The sequence below is a fragment of the Denticeps clupeoides genome, unplaced genomic scaffold, assembly GCF_900700375.1.
Source record: "Denticeps clupeoides unplaced genomic scaffold, fDenClu1.1, whole genome shotgun sequence".
Taxonomy (NCBI): Eukaryota; Metazoa; Chordata; class Actinopteri; order Clupeiformes; family Denticipitidae; genus Denticeps; species Denticeps clupeoides.
In genome coordinates, this window is record NW_021630104.1 from 1 (window position 1) to 17,015 (window position 17,015).

The window sequence follows — 17,015 nt, forward strand, 5'->3', positions numbered from 1 at the left end:
ATAATACAATTTTTTAAATTCCTTACCATCAAATGTTACTTTTTCCTGAGGCTGTACTTGAGAAAGTTTTGTCAATAAATTCTGTTGAATGTTCTTCAACTTTTGAAGGTCAGTTATTGTGAATGCATTATCGGTCTGTGACGCAATTCCTTGAATTTCTGCATTGTCAGTCAACCCAATGGCAAAAGTCATCACTCCCATTGTTTGTAAAGCACTAGCTGGACCATGAACAGATTCTCTAGATCTACCACCAACAACCACTATGAGAATTTGATAGGCCCCATCCAGGTGTCGACTTCCAGCATTTTGAGTGAAGACATTGTCTTTCACAAACTTTAGGGCTGTACCAGTATAATACGGTCTTCCTCCCTTTGGTTTCAGATTCCTTATGGCATTTGATAAACTTTCTCTTGATGTATGAGTGTTTAGGTAGAAGTCAACCGCTGGAGTGCTGCTAAACTGGACAACAGAAACTTGATCTTTCCCCTGATCCACATGAAAAGCCTCAACCATGCTGCCAACAAACTCACGTATCGCAGCAAATTTATTTCTCATATCGTCTGAGCCATCAATAAGAAACACAATGTCTCGTCTAATGCTTGAGTCTGGAACTGACATGAAGAAAAGAAGACCAACAAAGAGACCATCAAAGAAAATGTAACATCCAAAAATTGCATTGTGAGATGTCTACATGTGCAATAATAGTTCCATTCAGATGAATAATTGTGTATACAATGTTTTTTCGGTGCAGTGTAATGTTTATTTTGTTTCTCAATTCCTATCACAAAAATCAAACTGCCAAAATGAGCAAATGTAATAAGTCTTACCAAAGTCTGTAGGCAGAATTTCTGAGGGTCCTTCAGTATGTGCAATTAGAGTTGTTATTTTCCCTACAACACTTTCAAGACTCTGGAAATCACGAACAGAAGCAGCATGTGCTGGTGTACTGGACATAGTTTGTAATTCCAGGGTGTCAGCATTCTGGGTCCCGATAACAACAGCTTTGATCTTTCTTCTCCTAAGTGCTTGTGAAATAGCTCTGACGTCATCAGCTGATCTTTCGCCACTGAATATAAGTAGAATCTGTGGGACGCCTTCCGAACTCCTGCCTCCAGATGAGGCAGTAAGCACTTGATCTCTTACAAATTCCAGAGCTGCCCCAGTCTTGAGGGGGCGTCCGCTTTTATGTTGCAATAATTTGATTGAATTAAGAGCATCAGCCTTTGTTGAGTATGAGTTTAGGTAGAAATTTGCAGTGGCATCACGACTGTACTGAACAAGTGCAACTCTGTCACCGTCTTCGTCAATATTAAGATTTTCTATTAATTTAAACAAAAAGCCACGGATTCCTTCAAAACCAGTTTTAGAATCGTCAGAGCCATCAATTACAAATACAATGTCCCTTTTGGCAAAATCTGAAAAGGGCAGAAAGTTCAAATGTTGAATAATAATTTAAAGTGAGTCATGTTTCATTTATCATCTTCACAAAAATAGACACACATACAGACACACTGCCTCTTACCAAGTACATGTGGTGTCATTGTTGGTCCTTTTTGAGGTGACATTCTTTTAACTAAAGACAAAACACTCTCTTCAACGGCAGGGAGGTCTTCTGAATCATTTATCATGAAAAAGTAGTTTGGTTTATAAGAAATGGTCTGTAGCTCAAGGGTGTCAGAGCCCACAGTGCCAATGCTGATTGGGATCACTCCAGTCCTTTTCAGCTCTGCCGCTGGGCCTCTGATATCATCCCTGGACCTTCCTCCATTCAGAAGAATCAGTATCTGTGGAACACCCTCAAGGTGCCTACTTCCAGTAGCCTCATCAAATGTGTTGTTAACAACGTACTGAAGAGCTGCCCCCGTGTTAAGGGGCCCCCCACCTTTTTTGGTTAGAGTTCTTACGTTATGAATGATGTCGTCCTTCTTTAAGTGTGTATTGAGAAAAAAGTCTGCGGCTGCTTCGCGACTGTACTGGACCACTGCAACCTGATTCTTGTTTGACCCAAAGTCAAGGTTTTTTACCACTCTTTCAATGAAATTCTGCATTAATTCAAAATTCCTTGATTGGTCAGAGGCATCAATTAAAAACACAATGTCACTTTTTCCAACATCTGTTATAAGAGACATGGACAGGGTATTGGAAAAAGTAGAGAAAAAGTGCAGTAGTCATGTAGTCATCGAAGTCATGTCATATACACATCTGATGCATTCATTGAAATTAGTCCTTTATTTTAAAGTAGAATGAATCTTACCTATAACAGATGACGAATGCAATCTTGGCTGGCGAGGCGTATGCTTTAAAAATGACACAAGTGTCTGCTGAATGTTTTGAAGGTCCTCAAATTCAGATATAGATACTGTGTAGCTAGGCATATGTGCAACAGTTTGAAGTTGAATAATATCTGCCTTTTTTGTCCCAATTGTGAAAGACAAAATATTTTCTTGTTTAAGACTAGAAGCGGGGTGTCTGATGTCGTCCTGGGACCTTCCACCAGTCAGCACTATAAGAATCTGAGGTACACCGTCCAGGCGTCTGCTTCCAGAGGAAGTGACAAAAACATTTTTTCTAACATAGTCTAGAGCCATCCCCAAGTTTTGGGGTCTTCCCCCTTTCAATCGAAGACTCCTGATTGCATTCAGCACATCTTGCTTTGCTGAATATGTATTCAGATGGAAATACACTTGGGGGTCACTGCTGTACTGGACCACAGACACCTGGTCACTGTTGGGGTTCACGGTGAGTTTTTCCACCACATTTTCAACAAACTGACACATAGCTGGGAATCCATCCCTAGTGTCCTCAGAGCCATCCAGGAGAAAAACTATGTCTCTTTGTGCTGCATCCAGTTCAACTAAAACACAGGTAAGGTAACTATCAGTAACAGAAAGACATTCATGGAGGAAATTCAATGTTACATACATACATTTTGCTATTAATATTTTCAGGGATACTTTGGTGTAGTAGTGGTAACTAGTTTTGAAAGTCAAAAGAAGCAGTTTGGAACACTGCAAGAAGGATTCTAGATAAAAGATATGTTACCTCTGTAGGCTGAAAATGCAGGAATCCGTTTTATGTTTAAGAAAACGGCAATGATCAAGAAATCATTGGCTCAAGGAAGAGCAAAAGCTGAAAATCAAATCTTGGTGCTGAAGGGTCCTCATGGAGAGAACAAGCAAAAGCAGAGCAAACTTCCTCACTGTAACATTATGGAAGCTTGGTTTCAAATAGCAAGAAAAGGTATTTTGAAGTAAGCAAATCTGACTTTGGCTTCAAGTCGTACGAAAGCTCAGTTTCACATAAGATGAACAGGGAAGGCTTAAATGCAGACAGGAAAGCCAAGTTAATAAGTTGGTGGTAGTTCTTACCAACAACGGTAGGAGGCTCCTTCTCCATTTTAGATTGGAAAAATGTGAGAATGTCCGATTGAATGGATAAGAGTTCACCAAACGAAGGTAGATTGAAAAGAAACCTAGCGGAATATGCAATCTTTCTGAGCTCCTTTTCCTCTGCGTTCTTCATGCCAATGGCAAACGTCAGAATTCCAAGTCTTCTGAGATCAGCGGCAGGGCCTGCAACGTCATCGCTGGATTTTCTGCCAGTCAGCACAAGAAGCACCTGTGGAACACCCATGTGATGTCGATTGCCAGAAGTGGGGACGAAAACATGGTCCCTAACGTACTGCAAGGCTGCCCCAGTATTGAGGGACCCTCCTCCTTTGGGTCGAAGACTTCTTACTGCATAGATAACGTCTTTCTTGGTTTTGTGTGTAGTAAACAGGAAGTGTGGCACAGCGTTATCACTGTACTGCACAACAGCAACTCGGATCATCTCCCCATCGATGTCAAGCTCGTCGGTTATTCTTCGTATAAATTCTCGGATGGCAGGCAATCCATTTCTAGACTCGTCCGAACCGTCAAGAAGAAAAACTATATCTCTTCTGACATCTGTAGTGTTAACTAAGACGTCAGAGAAAACAGAAATGACAGACAGGGATTTTTACCATTGACTGTGACTGATTTAAGGACACTTTAAATGCTGACCAATAAAATGTAGAAAGATGGTTGAAGCAAAGAGGAAATCGTTACAATATTAGTTTGCCAAAGCAAAGCTGGGAGGACAAATTAAAACATCTTTTCATGGGAAAAGATGTGAATGTTTACAAGGAATAAAAAGGACCAAGCGTCAGAAAGAGTTATTTCACTTGCCGAAACAAACGTATGAGTTTTATTTTGCCCAACGTACTATTCTTCATTTCTGCATTCATCTTAATAAACTGTTATATGACTGTATCAAATCACTTATAGCGTTCTTTATGAGCTATGAGCCAAACAAAGGAAATGCAAACAAATGAAGATGCCTATATTTATGGTCCAGAAGATTGTATCTCCAGCCATCTATATTTTTAAAAGCTTATAAGCTGAGAAGCAAGCTGTGTCACAGTGAAGCATAGATCAGGGAACCCAACAACCTTGTACGCAGGACAAGGATGGTAGAAAAGTCATCTTTCAGTGCCTCGGCAGGCCAGTCATTGTAAAAGAGTCCAATTATCAAAGTCAAGATGTGAATATATTGTGTCTCCTCCATTCAGAACAGCATTTAGTTACGGTAAGTATTGAAATGCTATTTGAGCAAACGTGGACATCAATCATAAGATTTTCCACTTTCCATCCGGCAAGAAGACAACATCGTTCCCTGTGTCAGCGGAGTGAGCCGACAGCGGTCAGAAACAGCGCAGGCCGAGAAAGAGCAGACGTATTTTGCCTTACCTTGCACCAGAATTTCTTCTAGCTGTTCATTTGGAAGGCTGACGAAGTTATTCAGTCTCTGATGCACCGCACTGAGCTGGCTGAATTCTTTCACGTTAAACGCAAAAGATGGGTTGTGGGAAATCGCCGCAATCTGCTTTGGGTCGGCGTCTTTTACTCCAACCCCGAAAGGTACCACTCCTTGTGTCTTTAAAGCACCAGCTGGATCCCTTACATTGTCCTGTGATTTGCTGGCAGTCAGAAAAATCAAGAACTGTGGAACGTTTTCTCCTGCTCTACTGCCATATGTTGGGGACAGGATGGTGTCCTTCATGAATTTCAGAGCAGCACCAGAGTTCAGATTCTGTCCCCCAGCAAGGGTCAGACCATTGACAGCCCTCAGCACTTCCTCTTTGGTTCGGTATGAGTTCAGGTAAAAACTTGGCTTTGGTGTCTCACTGTGCTGGACAACTGAGATTCGAATCTTGTCAAGGCCAATATCAAGGGGCTGTATGACCTTAATGAGGAAGTCCCTTATAAAATTAAAGTCTGATCTGACGGCATCAGAGCCATCGATCAAGAATGCAACATCTCTTTTCAATCCATCTTCTTCCACTGAAAAAGATGACAAAGGAGTGTTAACTCACTACAGTGAATCATTATTAAAAATGTCTTTGTTATATGCATCCTACTCAATGACTATATAGAGCACATACTTATCTGTCCCACTCTACACCGAGTAAAAATATTCCATTTATAATGTAATATACAGTAAATCTGCCTCTCTCCAAGGATGTCCAAAATGTCCTGCCATTTGTGTATGTACTCTGCATTCCGATATTAATGGCAGGATTGTGTCTCTGGAGATCCACTGTTCTCATCCCACACTGTTTTCAACCTTCAACACTTATTATTAGCCTATTAAGGATCTGCATTTAATTCAAGTCAGGATCTATTAAAAAATATTCTGGCATTCTTAAATAATAGCATTAAAGCATTTATACAAAATGCCAATATTATTAATATGATAATTTGATGTGTAAAGTCAGAGAAACTTGTCAACCATCTACTTTTCTTTAAAAAAATACATATATATACTTACCAATTATTTCCGGTGCAACTTGATCTGTATCTCCTACCACGGTGATCAAAGGTGTCATAATGCGTTCAACGACAGTAGATAGTCCACTAAAACTCTTCTCATGGTAAGCCAGAGTTGGGACAAATGCAATGGTGCGCAGGAAGCTTTCCTCCACCTGGCCTGCACCAACTGTAAAAGTCAGGACTCCAGCCAGCGCTATTCTGTCTGCCACTCTTTTGACCTCATCTTGCGATGGACCTCCAGTGACCAGGACAAGTACCTGCTGAACGCCCTGTCTGATGCGGGACCCAGCAGATGCCTGGAAGTGGTTGGCAAGGGCATACTGTAGCGCGGCACCAGTGTTCAAGACATTTCCTCCCACCAACTGCAGCCGTGCGATGTTGGCTAGGACCTCTTGTTTGGTGCTGTGGGTGTTGAGATAAAACTCTGTCTTTGATCTCTCAGCGAACTGCATCAGGCCAATGCGCACACGCTCGGGTCGTACGTCTAACCGATTTACCACCTCTGAGATGAAATTTTGGACAGCTGGAAGGTTTGCATTCCCAACATAGTTTGAGCCGTCCACTAGGAATACAATATCTCGGATTACCCTCTGCGTCTGGACTGTAGTCACCTCAGTCACTGTGAAAGAGAGAAGAGGAGACAGATTTGTTCTATTGGTTCTAATCACAATGAACCCTCACTCCCCCTTCATGGGCAAATCAAAATGATCTATAAATTAAATAGTGGTTGGTTTTACCTGTCTCTGTGGGTTCCTCTGAGATAATAACTCCAGTCAGTGTTGTAAGTGGGGAGGAAGGGAAACAATCTGTTTTAGATTGTTATTAAAAGAAACGGATTGTCCTTGGCCATGAACACCAAACTTTCATCGAAGGCAATCTCTTCAGCTCCTCTTCATCCGATGCTCTAATACCTGCTGCCACGGTCAAGACACCCATCTTTTGAAGGGCCTTGGCTGGTTGGTCTGTGCTGTCACTTGACCTCTTGCTAGTCATCAAGCAGCCCAGCTGGGGCACACCTTCGCTTATCCGGCTACCCTTGTCTTGTCTCAACATGTTGATTCGCACAAAGTCCAGAGCAGCTCCAATGTTCACAGTTTGTGACGGTCTGGGGCGAAGTCTGCCCAGTGAAGCAAGAAGTTGTTCCCCGGAGCTGAATGTGTTCAGGTCATTTAAGGAACCAGCGGTGGTGGTAAACTGTGCCAAACCGACTTGCACCTGGTCGGGTCCTATTGGCACGGAATCAATAAATTTTTTGATGAACTCACGGATTCCATTAACAACGCCGGTACTCATACTGATGTCAACGAGAAAAATGATGTCCCTCTTCCCAACTGCCAGAACTGAAATGTAAATACACAAGAATTTAATTCACACAGTGATTCCCAAATAATGTATGATTGAGCACTGTAAAATGTTCTTATTGAGACAAAAAACTGGAATGAATATTGAATGAATATCTAAACCAATGGCAAACGTCCAGCATTTTTTGTATTGTAAGTAATTATTGAACATTAAATGCCAAACGTATTCATATTTTGTGACATTGTAGATCTTTTATTGATTAAAAAAAATATGTGGTGGAAGTAGCTTAGCGTAACACACTCGCCTATGAACCAGAAGACCCAGGTTCAAATGCCACGTCTGATAAATGCTGTAAATGTGAAATATAACAGTCTATAATAACCAATATAATAATAATGGTTGTGACTAAAATGACGCTGTGCAGCTCATCAACCATAATCCAAATTGTACACTAAAGATAGAACCACATAAAAACACATCCAATGTATGATTGAATTTAATCATAATATGTTACATTCACATGTGCACTGTGTATATAGATATTTTAAATGTGTATATAAAATATGACATCATACATATGTCACTGTTTTTTATTTGTATAGACTGATGTTTAATATTTTTAGCTTTATAGTATTTCTTTTTATCATTTTATGCATAAAGTTGAGGTGGCTCTGAGAATTTCATTACAGTAACAATGTTGCACTGAATTTGTATATGACAATAAAATTGAACTTAAATATGCTCAAATGCAGAATTAAGTATGATATCATACACCATTCTAGGGCCAGTGTTCTTGCCTTTTTTTAGGCTTAGTGGCTCAAACCCAGATGTGAGGAACCAGAAGTGTTTTTAAAAAAAATGTATATACACATACAATGTTACACCACTGCATTAGGAAATAAACGTAATGGACATGTCAGAATCAGGAAGCAGAAGTCCACACTAGGATTCCGTTTAAAAAATCCCAGGGGTTCCAAATCCTGGTTTAGAGCAGCCCCTTGCAGAATTTTGAAAGCATTGAGGGTTTAAATTGAACTTTCTGCCCCTGCTTAGCTGAGACAAATTCTGACTTCACACACTATCATAATGTGAGGTCAGTATAAATATGTAAGACCTAATTTAATTTAGAATGATTTCCTCCTTAGTAAAAATGCTAATTTTAAAGGACAATAAAACTTAATTTCTATAATATAAACATAACATATGAATGTGAAAAGCAATTATGTACCATGACTGTTCTGATATTTGAGGTCATTGGATATTGTTTTGTGTTTATTTATTTTAACATGTCAGTGATGACAAGCTATTTCTAATTTTTTGTAGATAGTTACTATCACATTAATCGTAAAGTAGCATGGATTCATTGCGCAAAAGTAAGTATAAGTGTAATCAGATGATAATTAGAGAGTCGTATGGGTACCCCGACCTATGAAAGGCTGTGATGGACAAATGGTCAATTCTCAAATAAACTCTACCCCTGTGTTCATTTAAAAGTCAAGCATGTGATATGTACATACCTTCAGAAATTTCCCTTTGCAGAGTAATGGTGCCCTGGATAACCCCTCTAACATATGGCAGCAGTTGGTCACGCATGCTGGCCACATTTGTCAGATCAGGAGTTTTTAATACGAAGCTTGAATCAGATACGACTGCCTCCAAACTCGCTGCTGCCTCGTCACCAATGGCAACCCCAAAGGTGTAGATATTTGCCTCTCTCACCGACCTTTCTCCTTCACTGAAATCATCAGTGGACTGCCCTGCACTGATTACCACAAGAATCTGGTTCACCCCCTCCTCTGCTCTGCCTCCTGCGTTTGAACTCAGTGTGCTTTGAACCACCTCCACCAAGGCAGCACCCAAATTTGCCTCATCTCCCCCGGGGAACCCGAGCACTTTCACTGCATTCAGGACGGACCGCTTGTCACTACTGAGATAATGTGTGATCTCAGGGGCGTCACTATACAGCACCACTGCCACCCGGATGGCGTCCCTGCCCAGGTCGAGCCCTTCGATCACTCTCAGGGCCAAATCACGGGCGCGAGGGAAGTTGGCAGCTCCAATGTTCTCTGATCCATCAATTAAGAATACAAGGTCAGCGGACTCTTGTGCTTTAGGAAGAGAGGAGAGGGAGATAAACAGAACGTGAGTGTTAAAACACAGACAGAGAAAGAGAGAGAGAGAGCAGATATGTAATTTGTTGGAGAAACAAACACATCAATACAAGGATTTTTCATTCTGCATGTATAGAAAACCAAGGAAGATGCCGTCCAGTCTCATGCTCATTCATTAATGACCTAAGATTCTGGCGTGACCATCTTCATCTTGGGTTTCATCACATGCAGACTCGTGTTACAGAAAACAGTGATAACAGTACCAGTCATGACTCTGTGTCTCATCCATGTTGCCAGATTTAGTACCTTTTGAACTACATTGGTCTAAGCATCAACACTTCAAAAGTGTCATATAGATAGATCCTCCATATTGGTTATACTTTCATGTTTCATATTGCATATCATGCATGCAAAATTTAAATGCATGCATTCATTATTTCAATTCTACTTATATCATTCATGTAAATTGATGTAAATGAAGTCAATTACAGTAGAGCTTATACAAATTTCCTGTAGTGTGAGGCAACATTGCAAAGATGAGTCCAATCAGGTTCATCACCGTATAAATTATAAAATGCTATACACAGATTTTGTATAGATCCATCAACATTCAAAAACAAGACACACTGTGTTCACGTATGCAAGCAACGGTGGGAAGTTAAAAGCTTAGAGTGTTGTGAAATGCCTTGTATGATTAAATGTGCTTGTAATATATACACTACAGGCCAAAAGTTTTGGACACACCTTCTCATTCAATGTGTTTTCTTTCTTTCATGACCATTTACATTGGTAGATTCTCACTGAAGGCATCAAAACTATGAATGAACACATGTGGAGTTATGTACTTAACAAAAAGTGAAGACCTGGCCTCCACAGTCATTGGACCTGAACCCAACTGAGATGGTTTGGGGTGAGCTAGACCAACAAGTGCTAAACACCTCTGGGAACTCCTTCAAGACTGTTGGAGAACCATTTCAGGTGACGACCTCTTGAAGCTCATCGAGAGAATGCCAAGAGTGTGCAAAGCAGTAATCAGAGCAAAGAAACTAGAATATAAAACATGTTTTCAGTTATTTCACCTTTTTTGTTAAGTACATAACTCCACATGTGTTCATTCATAGTTTTGATGCCTTCAGTGAGAGTCTACCAACGTAAATGGTCATGAAAATAAAGAAAACATATTGAATGAGAAGGTGTGTCCAAACCTTTGGCCTGTACTGTACACTGAATGCATATAGGCAAATGTTGTGTGTCAAATATGAAACATGTAGACCCTCTGGCTAATCTGAAAAGTGTTATGAAGTAACATAAATCTATAATGAAGCTAATGCAAATCCCACTATTCTTGTAACACTAATGTATTTGTTAATCTGTTAACAAACATGCAACATGAATGGTTTCATGGTGTGGCCATGAAAACGATGGCTGGTGAAGCAGCGGTGAATAGTTAGGAAGGGTCATTTCTGTGTAGCCATTGTGTTTAATGATCTTAATTGTTAAAAAAAGACAGAGTGCTGAAATTAGTATGTCGTTCATGGAGGGCTTTTTGTGGTACCTTTTAAAAATCCTGTGAAAACAGTCCCAGGACTGACAGCAGGATATCAAAGCCTGAGAGCTACTGTTACAGTCATAGACTAGAGAAAGTGTCTGTGCTGCAATGGCAATGAATGAGGGTATAACATCAACACAAACTATGTAGGTTATGAACTGAGAGGAACAGTTCCAGGTCTCAAATCTGTGTACATCTGAGTCACATCTATGTCTTATAAGGCCTGTCTGTGTATCAACAGCATTTTTCTTTCAAAATAAAATGAATTCCTGCAAACCATCAAATTAGTCGACCTTTAAATAATGGAAGTTTAAGTTTTCAGAACCCTTAAAAAAAAGACCCTTAAAAATCCTTAAAAACTAAAAATGAAATGTTATGGGTACGCATAGTAATAAACTGGAGTTTTACATACAAACACATAAAATACACAATGTTCTCTAACAATGTTCTGGATTTTTAATTTATCCATTTTGTAAAGAATTGGATTCAGATTTTCAGTCAGATGGGTTTTGCTGAAAATGACCGTGATATACCCTAGGGAAAGAAAGTCATGCAGGATCTTACCTTCCTGAGCAGAGAGTCTTGGGGGCAAATCTGAACATATCAGAAGAACTCCGACAAGGGTGCACAGTGGCAACAAGCGAAGTTTTCCCATTGTTGCTATAGCGCCAGGTGATACACCTGAAATCAAAAGACAACACAGAATTATTTTTATTCAGTGTTTAATGATTAAGACATGATTAACAATGTATCAGATAATGCAGAATCAGGGTTAAATGGATGTCTTAATATCGGAGGTCTCTGTTGGTACTATTACCAGTGGTGGACAGTAACAAAGTAAGTCACAACTGTACTGTACTTTTTTCATGTACTTGTACTTTACTAAAGTATTTCCCTTTGGAGAGACATTTTACTTTAACTCCACTAAATTTCAAATAACAATAATAATGTGTTATTTCTTACATGCAATCTGCACTGCTCTGTATCCAATTTGTGACTATTCAATGGATCATGAAAATAGGCAGAACGAAAAAAAAGACAGCACAACTATAACACATCTCTTCATGTTTAGCAGGTAACACCTACAAACACAGCAAACCCCACTCTATGACATCATCTATTTCTCTTACTTCTGAATCTATACCTACTTTTGTTTACTTTTTTTCAGTGCATCCGTACAGTGTAAAAAGTGAACACTGGCTAAACTTTAAAGAATTGAAGTAATCTGTCGCACTTAAATAAAACTCACTATTATTTGCAACAATGTCAAGCCAGTGTGTCTCTCCCTTCTCCCCGTTCCATGGCATTACATGCAAAGGATCATTTGAATGAATATCAGACAAATGAAAGACATCCTGTTAAAACATAGTCATGCCAGAAGTGACGTTTCATCTAAAATGAGTTGATTAAGCAATACCTCTCTTACAAAAACTAATAATAAAACATTAGAACCTCAATAAATTGCTAGTGTGCTATTCGATGACTGCAACTGCGGTTCACACAAACTGTTCCAAATGCTAACTTTACTCACACAGCGAGACGAACAGACCAACAGACACGTGCACTTAGCACAGTCAAGATAAATATCCAGACCTGCAGTATCACAAATTGTTTAATACTGTGTTAAATATTGCACCATTCCTTTCTTGTTACCTTACTACACCTTTTTGGTAATGTTACATCACCAGAAATGTCTTCGAAAAAACACAAACACTTGATATACTTCCAGTGGCTATGGGCGACATGGGTGGTTGTCCCAGGGCAGCATTGTGGCAGGGCGCCCATGCTGCCCTGCTATCACGATTGCATGGCCACTGATCGGTTTTCTATCCCCTGTTTGCGGGGAGTAAGGGCGCCTAAGGACTGGCTGGCGCTCACAAAGTAAAATACAATGAGGAATTTAGCTCCTTATTCCAATATCAGTTCCACCTTAAATACTGCTCGGCAGGCTGCAATAGCTGTATTGCGCCTGTAGGGGGTAAAGTTCAGTGAGGCTTACAGCCAGGAAATCTGTTTCAGAAATAAAGAATGTTTTAAATCTGTATATGGTGATGATCTCTGTGCCCACTCCACATCCTGAACTATTAGAAATGGTATCAAGTGTCACCTGTCAGGCCCAACACTGTTGCACTTAAGGGTAAAATAGGATGGGTAGAAAGAGTATCAACTAATACCTTCCTGGCTCAAAACATTTTTCACTGTAAAATTGACCTGGGAACATATATTTGTGATGCATGTTATGAATATGCACATGGATTTATGATGAATATGGACAATTCAGTGTAAAATAACTAGTATTGCGGCCAGCAAAACTAGTTTTGAATAAGGAGCTGTAAATAACGGGCTAACTTCGGCGTCTTTGTATACTCTAAATTCTATACTTCTAAATGTGTATTGATTTACATTCGGGTGATCCTTGGTTTACAGTAAAATATTTCTAAATGTTCTAAATATGTTTTATATTGCTATGTGTGTGTTTGGTCTTGCGGGGAGTGCCAGAGGGGAAGTTCGCCCAGGGCACCAAACAGGCTAGGACCGCCCCTGCATACTTCATTTGTAAAAGCTGATTAGATCTTTACTTTGTAAAAACTGGGAGGAAAAGTGTATAAATGCTTCACTGAAATCCAATCCAAAGAGGCCAACATGCATTACAAAATGCACATGCATTAAAAAATTCACCAGAACTGAAATTGCAAAATATGTTCTCTTAAATTTAAAACGGGACAACTGATAGACAGCACGTGACAGGAGGAGAGAGGTCTTAAATGAAAGGTATGTGAAGGTCAATCACCCCTAATTCACAAAGGTCACTGACATTTTTGTTTCTGTGTAAAAAAATTAAAAATCAGTTAAAATAGAAAATAAGGGTTAGGGCATGTAGAATAATTAAAATTTTCAATTTTGTAAAATTTGCTGTGCATTGTGTCTCTTCTTTATTTTGAGGGCAACCCTAATTCTAACACTAACCTATAACAAGAAAAATATGTGTAACCCTAAAACCTCTTCTGCAAAATGACTCTTTCAGCTTATGCTGGTATCAACCACGGGCTTCCTCATAATTCCAAAATCTTTCATAACCCGCACCCCTGAACTTATTTACATTTACAGCATTTAGCAGACGCCCTTATCCAGAGTGACTTAAAGTCAGTAGTGACACTCAGGGTTAAGTGTCTTGCTCAGGGACACAATGGTAGTAAGTGATGTTTGAATCTACCACCCAAGACCCACATTTGACCTGCCTGCTGATATGATTACTATGATATGCTATAGTACACTTCATTGCCATAGGCTGTTAACTTAATGGCATTTTCTCTTCTTCTTTAACATGACTGTACAGAGAAAGGTAGAGGTGAACAGCTTTTTTTATGTAGTGACATAATTCATAAAACTCACAGTTCGTTTAGGAACAGTTCATTAATCTGTAACTGCTCACGATTTGTGCCTTGACTTTGTTTCCTGTCCACAATTGTTGGATCATATCTGGATGTAATCAATCAAACACAATGGAATACAATATTATCTAATACACCAATATACCTGATTAAAAAAATTCAGGTTCACTTAATCAAACTTAACAAAATTATGCAAACAGTGCAATGCCCCATTTGGCTTACACAAAAAAAGGTTAATGACTGATGTTGTTTCAGGCCATTCTAAATGTTCTCTGATGCATTCAAAGTATAGTTTGTTAATTCCAATCATTCTCACTTCTGCTTGATTTATTTCTATGCTTCAAATAGAGTCATAATGTTTAATGGGCCTGATGGGTTAGAGATGAACCAGGAGACCACAAAGTCCCAAGTTCAAACCCCACATTGTCTTAAGCAAGACACTTAAGTGTCTCCAGGGAGACTGTCCCTCTCATTACTGACTAGAAAAAACTCTCTGGACAATGGTGTCTGATAAATGCCATAACTGTTATGATATGTAATATGGTATTTGGTGGTCAAATTATTAATTGTCATATTATTGTAATTGTTCCGGATATAACGTTTCTCTGTGCCGGTTCTCTATATAACGGTTCTCTGTTTCTCTGTATGCTGTTGCATCTTGTAATCTAGAGTAGGTCTCCACCTGCTGGTGCAAAAATAATACTGCATAATGTGCTGCAGATGTTGAGACCAATGAGTCAGAAATGAGCCAAATCCATCAATCCAGTGCTTAATTGATTGGCTCCATTTGTTGCTAATTATAAATGCATTTTTTGCTCAATTTTCTGCCTAGTGGGTATGAAAGAAAGAAAGTCACAGACACATGTCACAACCAGTCTTGTCCTGGAACCCTCTGGCTCGGAGGAGAAGTAGAATGGCTTTTACCTGCGAGCACATTTGTCCAGGTTGGCCATAAATGTGGAAAACCTTCCTCAGCTCCCTCTGTGGGAGGGTACGGTCTCCCAGTATTGCCCAGAAGTGAACAGAAATACCTCTAACTCTTGAGTGTTCTGCTATCTTACAAAAAGTCCAGAAAATGTTGGGTACGCCGCTGAGGTTTTCCCGTCCTTTCGAGACTTTCCCGTCCTTTCAGTTGCAGAAGGCGCACATCTCTGACCTTATCCCATCCCACTTATCTCTCTTTCCCCTCTCCCCTACAGGCTGTAATACCAAGCATTCTTCTACACCTAAACTTTGGCCTGTGTGTTCTGCTCAGCACTAAAAAATGCTATAAATGACAAAGCTCAACCCCCCCCCCCGTTACCAACATCTTCAGTGTCCAAAGACACTGCAGTGTCTGCATTATGCATTAGAAAAAGAAACATTCCAGTTAAAATATTCATAGTTCTCTTACCCTGTGTGTAAAGGCAATGTATTCCACAACTTAAAAATCTGCTCGATAACACTCTGTCCCGTGGGGCATTATCCTGCTGGTAACTCCACTGAACAGTCGTGTCAAATGTTTTCGGCCCAAAGAAAAAGGTGCGCCGAGAAGTAAGTCGGAGACTCTTCACAGACACCCTTCCGTTAGCTCACCAAAGGAGCTGTGGCATGGTCTCAAAGGCTGGAGCAGGACAAACTCAGAAACTCCTGGAGAGCTGCCACACTTACTTTCCACCTCCCACTTTCCTCTGAGAAGAAGAAGAAGGAGAAGTAGAAAAAAGGAAAAAGAAAGGGATGGAGTTCTAAATGAAAACCAGACACACAGAGCGCTGTTTGCTCTGGAAGTCGGCACTGGGAAAGATGATGTCATGAGTTTTCTTCTCCTCTCCTTCCACTTTTCCAGTCCATCCAAAGAAAGGCATATTCAAAGGACAACTGAATGGCATGCTTTATTGAAGAATAAAAATGTAAAAATTAAAAAATTCGCTTCCAGAGGGTGGTTGTCAGGGGTTTTTAAAAAAAAATAAAAGCACTTTTTTTTAAAGCACAATTATACTTTTTATGTCATAATGTCCATGCAGTTCAGGTAATGCGAGTATAATTCTATTTATATGGTTTTCATATTATTAGACTTGCACTGCCAGGCAGTTGTAGCAAAACAAACTTAGGCTGAATAAATTTATCCAAAATTCTATTTAAACTGAATTGTCCCCCAAAGGCTGATGTACCCTCGGTAACCTATATTAGCGCCTTTCATGGCCAAAAGTTACATACAGTATGTTCCCAGTAAGTAAACAGTGTATTTACATACAATTTCTAACACAAGTTTAAGACCAGAATCTGGAGGCTTTACACCATCCATCAATATCAAATGACTAAAGAACTAAATCCCTCAGGCTATTTTCTTCTAAAACAGACCAGAGTGTTTAAAAAATATATTTAGACAATGCTAATGTAAAAAGTAATTCTTCATTTTGGTAAACACAATGGTAAAATACATTTGTTGTAATGTATCGTAAAATCCTGTTAATGAATAGTCTGGGTTTTTTTTTTCTAGAATAATGTATTATTTAGAGTTGGTAACAAAGAATAGAAACTCATTTCCTACAGCAAACTGTCTCCATGAAGAATCCATGAAGCATGTGGTGAGGGCTTTAGAACTTGAGTCCGAGCCATTTGAAGGATTGTCGGATAACCTTCTGTATTGCGCACTGAGAATCAGCAGATTACATTTTCATAAACTTTATTTAGTGGTTTCCCTAAATGGTAGCTGGTACCTGGATAAATTGCAGATGTTCCTGAGATGGTTTAAATATGTACATAAAATGCAGTCACACATTGATTTGTCTTATCAATAAATTCACATTTGTGTACCATAAATGTAAAG

General features: G+C 39.5%; 1 protein-coding gene across 1 annotated transcript; it reads right to left on the reverse strand.

Annotated features, from left to right (window-relative positions):
* Nucleotides 1–827: 827 nt before the first annotated feature.
* On the reverse strand, nucleotides 828–15,967 carry LOC114783608 (collagen alpha-3(VI) chain-like; the record flags this gene model as incomplete). The annotated part of the gene is given in 11 exon segments (XM_028969129.1): nucleotides 828–1,415; nucleotides 1,523–2,147; nucleotides 2,274–2,854; nucleotides 4,770–5,363; nucleotides 5,851–6,471; nucleotides 6,590–6,644; nucleotides 6,646–6,731; nucleotides 6,734–7,192; nucleotides 8,672–9,262; nucleotides 11,379–11,495; nucleotides 15,600–15,967. Coding segments are annotated over 10 exon segments (4,291 nt in total), but the record flags the coding sequence as incomplete, so codon positions are not given.
* Nucleotides 15,968–17,015: the final 1,048 nt, after the last annotated feature.